At 49.8% G+C, this 15,616-nt stretch overlaps 1 protein-coding gene across 2 annotated transcripts; it reads right to left on the bottom strand.

The window, feature by feature from the left end:
* Nucleotides 1-1,073: 1,073 nt before the first annotated feature.
* Nucleotides 1,074-10,097, bottom strand: Sh2d7 (SH2 domain containing 7). Of its 2 annotated transcripts, none has more exons than XM_059266912.1 (6): nucleotides 9,922-10,097; nucleotides 9,242-9,331; nucleotides 5,995-6,164; nucleotides 5,547-5,755; nucleotides 2,713-3,402; nucleotides 1,074-1,124 (listed from the first exon to the last, which is right to left on the bottom strand). In XM_059266912.1, the coding sequence occupies exons 1-6, from the start codon at nucleotides 10,095-10,097 to the stop codon at nucleotides 1,074-1,076; spliced, it is 1,386 nt and encodes a 461-aa protein (XP_059122895.1). The 2 variants fall into 2 exon arrangements, with proteins under 2 accessions (XP_059122895.1, XP_059122894.1); XM_059266911.1 differs by having other exon boundaries at nucleotides 5,547-5,759; nucleotides 5,999-6,164.
* Nucleotides 10,098-15,616: the final 5,519 nt, after the last annotated feature.

Genomic DNA, 15,616 nt, shown 5'->3' with positions numbered 1-15,616 from the left:
TAATCAGGAAAAGATCTCAGGAAGAGCCAGCTTGGTCAAAGAACAGCTGGGGCAAGAGGCCTGAGTGTCCTATTCCAAAGCTGGTGACTGGGAAAAGCCCCAGGAGCTCTCTGGAGGCAAAACCACCAGGCTGATGGTGGGTTCCATGGAGGAATCTAGGTTGATCCAAAGTTCAGGACTGGTTGGAGGCAGAGGGCAGGCAGGGGTGACCTGCTCACATAGGCATGGCATCAAGTGTCCCCTAACTGGCTCCAGATGTTGCCCAGCAGTGCATCCCCAGTTCAGGCCTGCCTTAAAGAGGGGTCTCTGTTCAGATCCTCACCAGCTATGTCCTCAAATAAGTTTCTGGGTCTCGGTTTCTTCATCTGCAGCACAAGCTAGGGGCTTGCATGGTGAAGCTAGGATAAAGATGGAGGAGTTGGCCGGGAAGACAGGGGGGGGGCTGGGGGGGGGTGGAGGAGTGGGGGGGGCAGTTCCCAGGGGCCCAGCCTGCTGCTGGTTAAGCATGGCTTTTGAGCTGGACCTTGGCTGGACCCAGCTTCTTACTCTAATCCTCCTGGGGCAGGGACAGAGGATGTGGCTCCTGGCCTTCTCCCTATCGCCTGGCAAGACCATGAGGAAGGGAGCTGGTTTTGTTCTCAGGACTAATAGCATGATATCATTTAGGCAGTTGGAAGAAGGCAGTGTGTCTTGGCAAGGGGCCTGCCACATGCTTGCTAAGTATCTGAGGTATGAGGCAGGTTCTGTGTTCATCAGCCCTGGCCTCTATGTGTTCACCCAACCCTTCCTTTAGTTAGTCCCCGCTCTACGTGTTCACCCAACCCTCCTTTAGTTAGTCCCCGCTCTCGCTGGCTTTAGTTCCTTCACTCCGTGGATGGACAGCATTGAGGACACATCCAGGAGTCGCAGGCTGTGACAAGGTCTCTCCCGTGCCTTCCAGGCAGGTGCCTAGGCTGCACCCAGAGCCTGGTTCCACAGTGGCTGGTTGCGTCACACCTTCAGGTGAGCTGAGGGGATCTAGTGATCCCTGGTGTGGCCTGGATGCCAGGAAACCCTCCGATGCCAGGCCTCCCTCAGAATTTGTGCTTCTTGTCTGTGAAGAAGAGCCTCCGGAACTTGTCAGGCTGGAAGGAAGGGAAAGAGGTTGGGGCCTGGGCTCCCCAGCAGAGAGGAGAAGACCCAGGCTTAGAAGCTCTTAGCTCAAGTCTGGGGTGAGGCCCAAGCTGGAAAAATGATGCCAGGATACAATGCTGGTATGGCTCCCACCAGCCTCTCTGGGGCCCCAAACCCCACTTTCAGCCTTCACATTTAAGATGAGGCTTTGCCTTTGTCTGGCTGAGGAACGGTGGTGGGAAGGAGGACTGTGAAAAGAGGTGGAAATTACTGCAGGGCATCGTCTTCCCTCCAGGGTATGTCCTGGTTTTCCTGCTCCATCCTGCCCAGCTGGGGCCTTGCTCTGCCCTGGTGGGACAGGATGGAGGAGAGGAGGGGTTATATACAGGACTGCCAGGGTTAGAAGAGGACATGGGAACATCTAGGGGGAAGGGCAGACATGGCTTCTGAGGTCCTTAAAGGACAGTCCACTGACTAAGTCTGAGGGGATCAACACCTCAGAAAATGTTGGGGATAAGAGCTAGAGCGGGAGGTCACAGCCCTGCCCTGAGGGAGGAGCTGGTTCCCTAGAGGCCTTTCGCTTTGAAGCTCGGGATGTCCCAGTTCAGGCCAGGAGAGGGAAGTTTCAGCTTTCCCCGCGCTTGAGGCTGTGTCCACAGGAAAGAAGGACCTTTCCATTCCTATTGTTCACCAGTATAGGCAGCTGAGGGATTGGGGAGGGGGTGGGTGGGCTCATCTGCCTCCCTGGCACCCAGGAGCAGCCACCTCCCTCTGGTGTTCTAACCACCCGTCCCCCGCGTTCTCCTCCTCTCTATCATGAATCCTCAGACACAGTCGCCCTACTCACTAAGAGCCACCTCTGACAGTGTCTTGTCAGGAAAGGATGTGGGACATTGTTCCTTGGGCAGCCGCCCTGGGCATAACCAGATGGTCAGCCCATTTTACAGACAAGGGAAAGAGAGCTTGGGTAGCGTTGCCAAATAAAAATACAGGCTGCCCAGTTAAATCTGAGTTCTAGGTAAATAAACGGTTATGATTTTTTGAGACATAGCAAAATTACTGGTTTATGTACAATTCAAATTTAGCTAGATGCCTTGTATTTTTATCTTGGTGAGTTTGGCAGCCCTACCTAATCATCAGGGAAATTGCCATGGCCAAAGCCACAGGCTAGAGAGCTGCTTATTCATGACTACCGCCAAGGGCTTCCTTTCTGCCTCCCAGTGGTTCTGACAGCCCTGCTGTGGATTGTGAGAAACCCCGGGAGTGCTCCACCATAGAGGAAGCTCTTAGGTGGGCTAGAAGGCCCCATTTTACCCCGTGATCTAGCAGCTGCTTCTCCCACCCTTATATGACCAGGTGGAAAAGTTCTGGGCCCTTCTGAGCACCAGCAGTGACCTGCTCATTTTTGACCCCACACAGGTTCTCTCTACATTGTCCTGGCCGTCCTAGAGTTCGCTGTGTAAGCCAGGCTGGCCTCAAACTCACAAAACCCCTCCTGCGTCTGCTACTCTAGTGCTGGAATTAAAGACATGTGCCTCCATGTCTGGCTCACCAGGTGTTTTATAAGGACCTGACCACCCACCCCCTCAGGGAACTCACCTTGTGCGCCCGTCCAGTGTCCTTGTTCTTGGAGGCTGGGATTTGCTCATAGGTGTTCCCTGGCTCTGGGAGCTGAGAGGTCCCTGAGATCTTCTCATAGCCATAGTTCATGGGCCCTGATAGTTGGCTGTAGGTGGGACTGGTTCCAGGGTATGGGAACTTAGCAGTGCTTTGCCAGCAGGTTGGAATCTGCTCATAAGGGCTGCCTCCTTGGTCTGGTCTACCCCTACTCTCCTGTCGTAGGCCTGCTGTCCCAACAAGCTGGTAGGTATCCGTAGAGCTGGCCTCAGAGGAGGATTGAGCCTCGTCGTGGCTCAGCTTTCGAAACCCCTGCTTCCAAGTAGTAGCCCGTGGTCCCAGGGCCTCAGAATTGGGGAGCAGGGGCAATCCTAAGGAACTGTAAGGCATTGCAGCACACTGGTCTGTCTTCACCCCAGACGGGGCAGGCTCTGGGCTATTGGGATTGTTCTGGTCTTCATCTGAGAGATTCCTTGAGGGCTTCCTGCCTGGGGAACAAGCCAGGCTGCCAGCTGGAGCTGGCCTGTGTCTGCCGGACACCTCTGTGCCCAGGCCTTGCTGTGCGCGGTTCGTCTTCTTCAGGTCCGCGTAAATGATATCACTGGGGCCTGCAGAAGGCTCATCCAGAAGAGAGGGACTCCTCTGGGGAATGGGGGGCGCTCTAGTGGGTGCCTGGGAGAGAGGGACAGAGAATGTTTTAAAAGGCACCCCGTTGTTACGGTGACCTCACACCCCCTGAGCTGTCTTTACAAACCTCCTTCCCTCTTTTGCTTCAGTTTGCCTATCATATGCAGGAGCTGGTTCGTGACGTTCATGTTTCCTGGCTCTAGGATTCTAAGTACAATCTTTACCTTGGCATCCAAGGTAACCAGCTCAACAGCCAACCCAAACTCATCCTGTCCTGCCCTCCTGCCTCCAGTATGGTCTGTTGGTCCCCCAGGGCCCCACAAGCCCACCCACGCACTGCTATATACCCTTTCAGAGTAGCTTTATTCCAAGCCCATCGCTCACGGACCCTTTCAACAAATATTTACTGAGTACCAACTGTATGACAGGCAGTCTCCCCCCCCCACCCCCCCAAGACCGAGTTTCTCTGTATAACAGCCCTGGCTGTCCTGGAACTCACTCTGTAGACCAGGCTGGCCTCGAACTCACAGAGATCTACTACCTGCCTCTGCCTCCTGAGTGCTGGGATCAAAGGCGTGCGCCACCACCGCCCAGCTATGATAGGCAGTCTTAAGTCCTGAGGCCAGTTTGAGTTTACATTCTAATCGGGAAACAAGCACCATGGAACTGTGCTACAGAGTGTACAAGGACTTGATGTAGTATATGATACATGATATAGGACTGTGTCATAGGTAATGTCATGTCAGCTCATGATCAGTGCTGTGGAGAGCAAAGCAGTAATAGAGTAGAGAAAATAACAGGTGGGAAAGATGGCATGTCCTGTAGGTCAGGTGGGAAAGGTGACATGTCCTGTAGGTAGGTCAGGTGGGAAAGGTGACATGTCCTGTAGGTAGGTCAGGTGGGAAAGGTGGCATGTTCTGTAGGTCATGTGGGAAAGGTGGCATGTTCTGTAGGTAGGTCAGGTGGGAAAGGTGACATGTCCTGTAGGTCAGGTGGGAAAGGTGACATGTCCTGTAGGTAGGTCAGGTGGGAAAGGTGACATGTCCTGTAGGTAGGTCAGGTGGGAAAGATGGCATGTCCTGTAGGTAGGTCAGGTGGGAAAGGTGGCATGTTCTGTAGGTCAGGTGGGAAAGGTGACATGTCCTGTAGGTAGGTCAGGTGGGAAAGGTGACATGTCCTGTAGGTAGGTCAGGTGGGAAAGGTGACATGTTCTGTAGGTCAGGTGGGAAAGATGGCATGTCCTGTAGGTAGGTCAGGTGGGAAAGGTGGCATGTTCTGTAGGTAGGTCAGGTGGGAAAGGTGGCATGTTCTGTAGGTAGGTCAGGTGGGAAAGGTGACATGTCCTGTAGCTCAGGTGGCCTTTTTTGAGGAGAGACAGAATGCAGTATGAGTATGAGTGCGGTCACTCTCTGGTAAGAAGAGACACAGGCAAGATATACAGTGAGTTCAAAGGTTTGTGGGTTTAAGAAAGATCTAGAAGGCCAGTGGGGCCATGGTGAGGAAGGGAGGGAGATTCTGGATACTGGAGAGGCTCTTGTAGATCCTGAGGATTTTAGATTTTATTCTGAGCATAAGAAGTCCTTGCCATGTGGTGTCACATGCCTTTAATCCCAGCACTCGGGAGGCAGAGGGAGGTGGATCTGTGAGTTCAAGGCCAGTCTGGTCTACAGAGTGAGTTCCAGGACAGCCAAAGCTACACAGAGAAATTCTGTCTTGAAAAACAAACAAAACAAAAGAAAACAAAAAAGCAACAACAAAAACAAGTCCTTGGCATGCTGTGCTCTGTGTATCAAGGACATTCTCTGAGCCTATCCCATCATACAGACATCCTACTTTATAGTTTGCTAAGTGATTTTCAGATATCTCATAACTGTTCTCATTGAGACCTCCCAAGAATGTCAGGAATGGTAAGTAGATTCAGAGAGTTCATGCCTCATACAAAGTGTTACAGTGAGAAAATGGAAGAGTCTTATCTAGGTTTGAAATCCATCCAGCTGACCAGGGCAGGCCATAGCATTGGCGGATCACCAGGGACTGACACCTGGTTGTGCTTCTTACACCGTGGGCCTGATGCTCACCCTCTATGCCTGAAGATACTGCTCTGGTGGTTTCTAAGAACCTGACTGTGGTAGGACCCCCACATCCGGGGCTCGCAGCCATCAGCCTGGATAGCACAGAATCCACCTCACCTCTGCACTTTCTTCTTTTGAGACAGTCCAGGGACTCCCATCCAGGCCTTTCTTGGTGTGCAGGAAGGAGACCTGGGGCTTGGCAGGAAGGCGAGGGCTGGTGGCCTTGTCAGGAACCACGGTGGGAAATTCCGTGGCAGCTGCATTTTCCAGGCCTAGACTAGTCTGCTGGAGGCCCGTGTTGACGGCGTCATACAGGTCATTTTCCTCTAGCTGGAGGCAGTGAGGATATAACAGGCTTATGGTCATGCACTGGCAGCCCCCAACTGTCCTCAGGATAGTAGGAAAGGGATGGAAACATCCCACTAGGTTCTTGACCTTGGCTAAGGTACTCTTTTGAATGAAGGCCAGGACTCCTCTGAGTTCCCTTGATAGGATGTTCCTGGGTAATTGCCACCCCAAGCCTGGACACCCCATCCTACCTCCCCCACCCTGGGAAGAAGAGTACCTACCCGTGGGCAAGCAGCAGCAAGGGTCTCCCCAAAAGGCTCAAGCTGCACTTCCTGGTAATGGCGTAGGAGCTCTTCCAGGGTGCTGTGGCTGAGGGTGTCTCCTGAGACAAGGTAACGTCGATTTCGGAGCTGGTTGATGACAAAATGGCGGCAGCGATCACTACCCCTGTAACACAGTTACACACGGGCTGGGTTGGGCTGCTGGCTGCCAAGGGCTGCCCTCTCCATGTGCATCTGTGGTGTTCCTCAGGGAACTGGGGCAGAAGGTGGGGGTCGGGTGGATGGGGTGGGTGGAGGGGTGAGGGGATAGGGGTGTGTATGGAGGGGTGGTGGAGGGGGAGCTGTTTCAAATGTCTGGGGCCCTGGGAAGAACCTGAGCTTGTTCTTGGGGAGGGCAGGGCTGGGACTAGAGTGATTGAGACACTCATTGAGCCCAAAACAAGGGCACCCCAAATCTTGCTCATCAGATTTACTAATGCAATAATTTATCTCTCTCTTTTTTTTGTGGTACTGGGGGTCAAACCTAGGGCCTCACACAGGCTGTGCAAGTACTGTAACAGTAAACCGTGCTCCCAGACCTATTTACCTATCTATCTTAACTTTAAATCCTTTAATTATTCACTCATTTATCCTTGAGAGAAGATCTCACTTTATAGCCCAGGCTGGCCTACAGCTGTGTAGTCCAGGCTGGCCTCAAACTCAGGCGGATCCTCCTGCCCCAGCCTCCCCAGTGCTGGGACAATAGGTATGAGCTACCATGCTTGGCTAATACAGTATTTTAGAAGCTCAAAATGAATGAAAACAAAACAAAACAACAACAACAACAACAACAACCCATAAACATAAAAACAACGAGGAAGAAAATATCGAAGCTGCCAGTAAAGACAAGAGCCAACCCTGCACCTTACCATTCAGCTTCACCCGGCCCCATCCTCTGGAACAACTGGACCTCCCCTCCTATAAAGCCTCACCCTCTTCATTTTCCTTGTTTTAATGGAAGAATGATTTAAACCCTGAGCACACACGGGTGTGCAGCAAGGTGAATTTCTACATAAAAATGCCCCTGTAACCACATGCAGATCAGGATATAAAACCTCGCCTAGCCCCTCCCTGCCAATGCCCCACAGGTGGCCTCTTTCTGACCCTATTGCCATCGGTACATTTCTTCCTTTATGGAATTTCCAATAAATGGAAATTATGCAAAAGTCCTCATTTGTATCTCACTTCCTTCTCTCAACGTATTTTTCAGGTTCGCTGAGGTCCAAGTAGATTTAGCTTCTTCCTTTCAAAAGTTACGTGGAGTGTCTCATCTGATAGAAAACCCATAGTGTCTATTGGGTATTTAGGCTATTTTATTATTGAGGTTGTTGTAAATATAGATGTTGTGCATATCTTTTGGTGAATGCATGTGCTCATTTCTACTGAGAATGTGCCAAAGATTAGCAGGAGCAAGACTGATCAAAAGACACACGTATATATGTATTACACACACACACACACACACACACACACACACACACACACACATATAAAGGAAATCAAAGTTATCAGTCTTCTACTCTGGGAAGGTCGTTCTCCTCAACCAAGCATGCTTCAGGAAGGATGCACATGTTATGTTGAAGGAGGAAGGAGACACTCCGTCTACTGACCCAGATCAGCTGAATCCATCCTGTGGGGTGACAGATGTTGCAGCCAGATTGCCTTCACATCCAAATTTATTGGTCTTTTATAGTGAGAGCTTTTTGTGTCTAAGAATTTTTTGTTTATCCCATTTTCATGGGCAGTTGGTTAGTTTATTGAAGTGTTTGCTTGTTTCCTTTAAGAAAGGTTATTGTTTTCTATGTATGAAATTTCTATGATCCATGTATAGTTATTAGTTTTTGTATCTTGTGTGAGATAGCAACCATTTTCCCCCCATTTGGATATCAACATGCCTTGTGCCAACTGTAGGAAAACCAGGGATGGCCGTGACACTCCTGGTGTGAATCAGGGAGTCACCGTGCTGGCTCATCTCTGGACTCTGCTGCTCCTGCTTTTGACTGTTTATATTTCTCTGAGCACCTCCTCTTGCTGTCTTTTATAAGGTGGCCCTCTGCCTAAGGTCTCATGAGGGAGAGAGAAACTCAAAGAAATACATAATAAAAGCAGACCCAAACTGAAAAGAGATCTGAAAAAGCTTACTTATTATATTTCCAAGTACTCAAAATAGTGCATGGGGGGAAATGAGTATTGATCAGTGGTTAACATTTGTTTAGCTCTTCCCAGGTTTGTGCAGCCTGTGCCAGGCACTTTCAAATGCATCATCTTACTGAGCACTTCCGACAGTCCTGTGACAGTAACTAGAATCTTCCTGCTTTACCTATGAGATGGCAGAGACGCTTCCTCCGGGTTAGGATCTGAACAAGGAGAGTCTGTGCACACAATTTGACTCCGAATCCGAGGACTTGGAAGTTTGCCCTGCAGCCCTGGCCTCCTTCCAGGTCTCCAGAGGGAGCCTTCGACCTTCCCAACTCGGCCTCCGTTCAGGCCAGGGTTCATAGTCATCACCTCTGACATTGGACTAGGCCCATGTCTCCTCCTCTTTGGTCTCATAGCCTTACATTAGTAAGACCCAAGATCTTCATTTTCATTTGGTGGCGTGGGTCCCCATAGCCTTCTCACCTCTAGACTAAGACCCAAGATCTTCATGTTCAGCTGGTGGCGTGGGTCCCCACAGTCTTCACACCTCTAGACTATCTCCAGTTCTCCCTCCTTATGCTGTAAGGAGGGCCCTGGTGAAGCGGCAGTCTGCCTGGACCACTTCTTTGTGTCAGAATTCTCATCCAAGGCTATCCTGTTCCCACATACCCTGTATCCTGCTGCACCCAGGGATCTGGGGCTCCCAAAATCCTACACTTCCGCTCATGCCAGTCCATCTGCTAGAAGACCTCCTTACACCCAGCTGTGCCCTCTTCCCGCTAGCAGATAGCCGTTCCTCCTTTGCTGGGCTCAGCGTTCATCGGTGCTCACCAGGAAGGTGTTTTATCTGGCCCTCCTTGTCCTTTCGAAGGCTGCAGCACCATCCTTGGCGATGGTCAGTGCTGCTGCTCTGAAAGGATTGGCCAAGCACGGGTTGGATGAGTCATGGCGTCAGGGCCCAGGGAGAACCAGACAGGGGGCCTCTGGGCCTCCGTGTTTGTCGGCAGGCTCTGGGGTATGGAGTCTGGAGGCTGCTTGCCCCTTCATAGCGGGCCTCCCACTTACCTATAAGACAGGATGTAGCCGACAGCCCGGTCACTGAGGCGGATGAGGAAGGAACCAAGAGCTTTGTCCCTGAGCAGCTGCTCTGTCTGCCTGGACAGAGGACATGCCATTAACTGGAGCCTGTATCCTCACAATAGCCAAGCAGCCTGAATTAGACCTGCCTCAGGATCCTTGCAAGCTATAGCCTTAGGTCCTAGATTGAGGCAGCCTTGATAGAGAACCTTCTTAGACCTCTGAGGCTCTGAGGCCTCTCAGGTGTGATCTGTGCACACAAATATTCCCAAGCACAGATTACCAAATCCCACATTCTGGTCCCTATGCCAGGATAACCATGTGTCTAGGTTTCCTGGTCAGTTTTCCAGCTTAGTTACAATAGCGTTTCAGTGCTGATATATGGCACAGTCTTTTAACTTTCGCCAAGATACTCAGAACTCATCTAAACATGCCCAGCCCCCACACTGTCTACTTTCTGTCCTTCCCATAGCTACAAAGACTTCACTAGAGAAATGCCCTTCAGACCTGCCTTCAGAAGCTTCCTCAACCTGTCCCCCTCGACCTCCAGTGTCTTGTCTAGTGAGGAAATTTCAGGAGCCAGCCCAGAGTTCCAGAATCCTTGGGCGAAATTCTCAGCCCTGAGGAACTGTGGGCCATGCTGGCCATGTTGTTAGGGGCAACCTTACTTGCGAGTGATGAATCCATGAAACCAGGGGGGCAGAGCTCCATTTTGCAGGATAGAGGGGGCCTGTGTCTCCATGAACCACTTCAGGGCCAGCTCCTGGATTTCAGCCAAGTCCCTCCCATCCCCAGCCTCCCCGAGTGCCTTGGCCAGATGCAGCTGCTCTGGGCTGCCCTCCATCCTGGTGAATACTGATGGGCAGTAAGTCCTGATGATGGCTGCGGCCCTTTATATCTGTGTGGGACGCGGCTCATTTGCCTGAACCCACACCCTCACTGATGCCTGAAGCACACAGGAGTCCTATTACCTCTGGACTGGCAGATGGTTCTCTTCTGGGAAGCTTCGGGACCAGACATTTGGGCTGGCTAGAGTCACCAGCAGGAGGCTACCATGGTAGCCTGGTGAGGGATCAGGCTTTCCGTGATCTCTGGGCCAGCAAACGAACTGCTGACTTTGGCCTCCTTTCTTCCAACCTCTAGTCTGCCTCAGCTGAGGAGTAGACATTAGCTTCAGTCACAACACTGCCCCTGTTAGCAAAGTCCTGGATTTAAATTAGATGTGTCTTGCCCTGGCAGAGGCTTTTAGTGTTTTGGTGGGGAAATTCCACGCTGATTAATTTTTCCTTCCAATGGAGGTTGTATCAAGTACCTACTGTACACCATATAAATCTGGGAATAAGGCCACATCAGCTGGGAAAACATTTTTGTTATTGTTTTGTGTGTGTGTGTGTGTGTGTGTGTGTGTGTGTGTAGTCATGTACCCATGCATGTGTTTGTGGAAGTTAGAGGTTGGTATTGAATGCTTTCCTCTATCATTCTCCACGCTGCGCTTTGAGACAGGGCTCTCACTGAACCTGGAGTTCCTGTTTGGAGTAGTCCCTGGGATCCACCTTTCTCTGCCTCTCAGTATGCTCAGCTTTTATGTGGGTGCTGGGGATCCGCATTCAGGTCTCAATGCTTGTGAAGCCAGCACTCTACCTACTGAGCCGCCTCCCCAGTCCTGGAGAAGCACTTTTTTTTTTTTTTTTTTTTTTTTTTGGTTTTTCGAGACAGGGTTTCTCTGGTTAGCTTTGAGCCTTTCCTGGAACTCACTTGGTAGCCCAGGCTGGCCTCGAACTCACAGAGATCCACCTGGCTCTGCCTCCCGAGTGCTGGGATTAAAGGCGTGCGCCACCACGGCCCGGCTGGAGAAGCACTTTTTACCAGCAGAGGTGGACGGACAGTAAACGTTTGCGCATGTGTGTGGAACACCGTGCCGGATGTTCTCAGCCTGCAGGAGGCAGGGAGAGGAAGACAGAGCACGTGGGCTGCATGCCATGGATTGGAGTCAGTCTTACCTAAGAGCAACAGTGGGTGTTGGAAGGAGGAAGCCAAGCACCTGGGGAAAGAGAGCCTATTGCCAACCATGGGGGAAGTAAGGGCAGAGACAGGATGTTTGGGATTAGCTTAGGGCAGTAGAACACTTTGCTCACACAAACATTCCCCATCTTCAGTGTCAGCATTCTGCAGCAGCAGAAACTGAGGCTGGAGGACACTGAATCAGCAGGAGCAATCAGCCCCCCAAAACACGGGGTAGAATCTTCCTCCTCCCACAGAGGGTTGCTGAGCCATTGGCGATATCACAGTTTGTTCATGCAGTGGACATAAAAGGTTGCTATGATGAGGTCATTATGATGAGTAGGAGCAAAATGGTAAAGAATGAAAGATCATTTACATAAATTCAAAACACAACAGAACTAATCAATGATGCTAGAAATTAAGAGCAGAGGCTATGGTGGGGTGGGAGAAGAGTTTAATGACTTCCAGGAAGGCCAGGAGCCGGCAAGTGCTGGTATGTTTCCACTTTCTGATCTGGGTGGTGTGCTCACTATGAAAATTCATGGGGCATTTGATAAGCCCATGTTCTACTTCAATAGAAACCACTTACTGAAAAAGGAGAAGACGGCACAGCCACATTTCCATGGTTCAGATTGGCCTGATAGCTGTGTGGCCCTCAATGAAATGTTACAACTTTTCTAATGTCAGTGTCTTCCTCTTGGAAACGAGGATAATAAGGTGACAAGTGTACTAGCTCATTTTCTGTTGCTACAGTGAAACACTTGAGGCTGCGTACTTTGTATTGAAAAGAGGTTTATTTAACGCATGGTTTTGGAGGCTAGCAGGCCAAGATTGGGTAGTTCTACCTATTTGGCTCTGGCACAGACAACCTTAGCTATATAACAGGGTGGTGGATGCCATCATGGGGACATAGTTGAGAAGCAGCGATCACATGGCTAGACAGAATCAGATTAGCTCTTTTATAATAACCCACTCTGTTTAGACTTCTCTAGAGTTCCATGAAAACTGAATTAATTAATCCTTTCCCAGGACAATGCTTCCCAATGACCTATCTTCTAAGCCTCCTTCAGGGTTCCACCCCCTCCCAACATGGACACTCTGAAGTTCAAGCTTCCAACACATAACCACTTAGGGGACAAGCCACATCCAAACCATAGCAGCCTGTCATTTGGAAGGTCAACTGAGTTAACTCCTGTGAACAGACTTTGGAGTAAAATAAGCAATTAGGATTACCCATTGCTTTGATGATAATACTGCCAATGGTGGTGATGATGTAAAGATTCTTAAATATGGAATAGTCTGCCCCTGTTGGGTAGACTAATTTTTTTTAATAATTTATTTTTTATTGGGGTTGGGGATTTAGTTCAGTGGTAGAGTGCTTGCCTAGCAAGCACAAGGCCCTGGCTTCAGTCCTCAGCTCCAGAAAAAAAAAATAATTTTTTATTTTTTTATTTTATTTTATGTGTATTGGTGTTTTGCCTGCATGCTTATCTGTGTGAGGGTGTCAGATCTTGGAGTTACAGACAGATCTTGGAGTTACCTGAGCTGCTAGGTGGGTGCTGGGAATTGAACCCAGGTCCTCTGGAAGAGCAGTCAGTGCTGTTAACCGCTGAGCCATTTCTCCAGCCCTAGACTGTTATTATTACTACGACTTCATTATACGTCATTTCAAGTCTAAAATAAAATGTGTTAAGGGAGGGGCATAGCAGTGCACACCTGTAATCCCAGCACTAGGCAGGCAGAAGCAGGAGAATTACGAAATTGAGGCCAGCGTAGGCTCCAGAGCAAGACACCAGTATGAGACCAGCCTGAGTCATATAGCAAGATCTTGCCTCAAAAAACAAACAAGGCACTGGAAAGATGGCTCAGTGGTTAGAGTCAGACCAGCCCTTGCTGAGGGACCTAAGTTTCTCATCCAGCACCCACAACAAACAGCTCACAGCGGCCTGTAACTCCCACTCCAAGGGATTCAGAGCATCCTCCTCTGGCTTGTTTGGGTACCTGTACTCATGTGCACATACCTGCCCCCCACATAATTAAATATGGAATAAAATCTTTTTTTTTTTAATACAGGGTGTCTCTATGTAGTCCTGGCTAGCCTAGAACTCACTATATGGAGCAGGTTGGCCTCACACTCACAGAAATCTACCTGCCTCTGCTTTCCCAGTGCTGGGATTAATGGAGTACACCACTGTGCCTGGCTTTGAAATAAAATCTTTTGAAATATGTGTTTGGACATGTGTGGGTTGCATTTGGTTTAGTGGGAAGGCATGGGCATGAAGTGACCTGCGACCTGAATCTGGGGGCCCTTTCTTCGCCTCTCAGCTTCGTCTTCCTCCTTTGTACAAAGGGTGACAGTGCTTACCTCTCAGGAGGAGCTCTCAGCACAGGGACAGGCACATGGCTGCACAGCAAGTGTTCTGGAGAGCCAGCTACCCAGAACACTGATTCTGTAAATTATTACTTTCCAGCCTTGACAACCAGAGTGTCAAAGGAGCCATCAGGAACGAGTCGTCATGTCTGAGCGCGCTCTTTGGTCTCCCTATCACAGACCAGCCAGGGAGATCGAGGGGATCTGTAGTCCCAGGCCCAAGTTGGCAAGGACTAGAATTCTCTAAAACATAAAGTAGGGGAGGAAGGAGATTCTGTCTTTATTTGCCCTAACTTTTCATTGAAATTCACTATCTCCTTCCTGGTGAACACAGGCAACAAACCCCATTAACATTAGCAGCACCTGCCCTGTCGTCAGCAACGGAAGCCACAGATATTTTCCTATCTCATGACGGCAGCTGCAGACGTGGGGACAGACATTTTTCTCATCATATCAGGATTATAAAAAACCAACCCTTTTTAGCACAATGTAAAAACACAGTGCTAGCCGGGCGGTAGTGGTGCATGCCTTTAATCCCAGCACTCGGGAGGCAGAGCCAGGCGGATCTTTGTGAGTTTGAGGCCAGCCTGGGCTACCAGGTGAGTTCCAGGAAAGGTGCAAAGCTACACAGAGAAACCCTGTCTCGAAAAACCAAAACAAACAAACAAACAAACAAAAAAACCATTGCTAGTACTACACCAATATTCTACTGTGACCCTATTTCCACATAATCTAGTCCCCCCCCCCCCCCGTTCCTCTCTAGGTCCAATTTTGTGCATTAAAAAAATATCTAAGAGGCACATAAGGCTCTGTAGATCTCCCAGAGGCCCATGGCACTGTAAGAGTGAGAATTCTGGGGTCCAACCCAGAGCTGGTTTGCTGCCAAAGTAACGTCCTGGAAGTATTCAAATGCAAAGAAATATACTGCTCTCTTTTTCCATGAGGCGTTCTCACTCCACCAACTTTTAGGCTGGATACATTTATGGGCAGAACCTGATCATTTTCATATGAAGACAAAGGCTTTTTTGTACAGAAGGGAATATATCCCAGAAGGCTGTGGACCAGGGGTGGCAATTCTAAAAGGTAGGCAAATAAGGAGAGCTCTATAGTTACACTCAAAGGAAATATGGGGCTGAGGAAGGGCAAATACTGGGTTTGGAGAGAATTGGATATGCTATGCAAAGAATTATGGGTAGGAAAAGATTGTTCCAGAAGAACTCTGCATCCCATTGTTCAGTTCACTACATATGGTCACCTGGAGGATGCTGGGCCCTGGGTAGAGAGAAAGTCGTGGAGTGGTCCCCTCCTTTTCTACCCTAGGATCCAGAGGTGTAGAGGGGGGCTGAAGGGGCAATAGGCTCTGGAATCAGACTAACTGGCTCAGACTGTCAGCTCCCACTGGCCAGCTCAGTCTCCTCATCTACAAAAATGGAGTGGGTAGTCAAGCGCTTGCTGCACAACCGTGAGGACCTGAGTCCCTCCATCAGATAAGAAGCTGGGTGAGGTGGCTTGTTCTTGTCACCCCAGCTTTGGGGGGGGTGGAGTCAGGAGGCTCTCCAGCACTCACTAGCCAGCTAGTTGTATTAAACTGATGAGCTCCCAGTTCAGTGAAAGACCCGGTCTCAAAAAATAAGGTAGAGGGGCTGGAGGGGTGACTCAGGGGTTAAGAGCACTTTCTGCTCTTGCAGAGGACTCAGGTTCAGTTCTCAGCCTCCACACAATGCTTCATAACCACTTGTAACTCCAGCTCCAGGGGACCTGACTTCCTCTTTTGGCCTCTGTGTGTACTAGGCAAGGCATGCGCATACGACACACACAAGCATGTAGGCAAGCACTCATACACATACAATAAAAATAAATCTTTTAACAATATAAGGTTGAGAATAATGGAAGGGAGACATGGAAGAAAGAGACCTATGTATGCATCTGCACATACATGTACAACACACACACACACACACACACACACACACACACACACACACAAACAG

This window comes from Peromyscus eremicus, chromosome 7, assembly GCF_949786415.1.
Source record: "Peromyscus eremicus chromosome 7, PerEre_H2_v1, whole genome shotgun sequence".
NCBI classification, from domain to species: domain Eukaryota; kingdom Metazoa; phylum Chordata; class Mammalia; order Rodentia; family Cricetidae; genus Peromyscus; species Peromyscus eremicus.
This window is presented reverse-complemented; position numbering and strand designations above follow the sequence as displayed.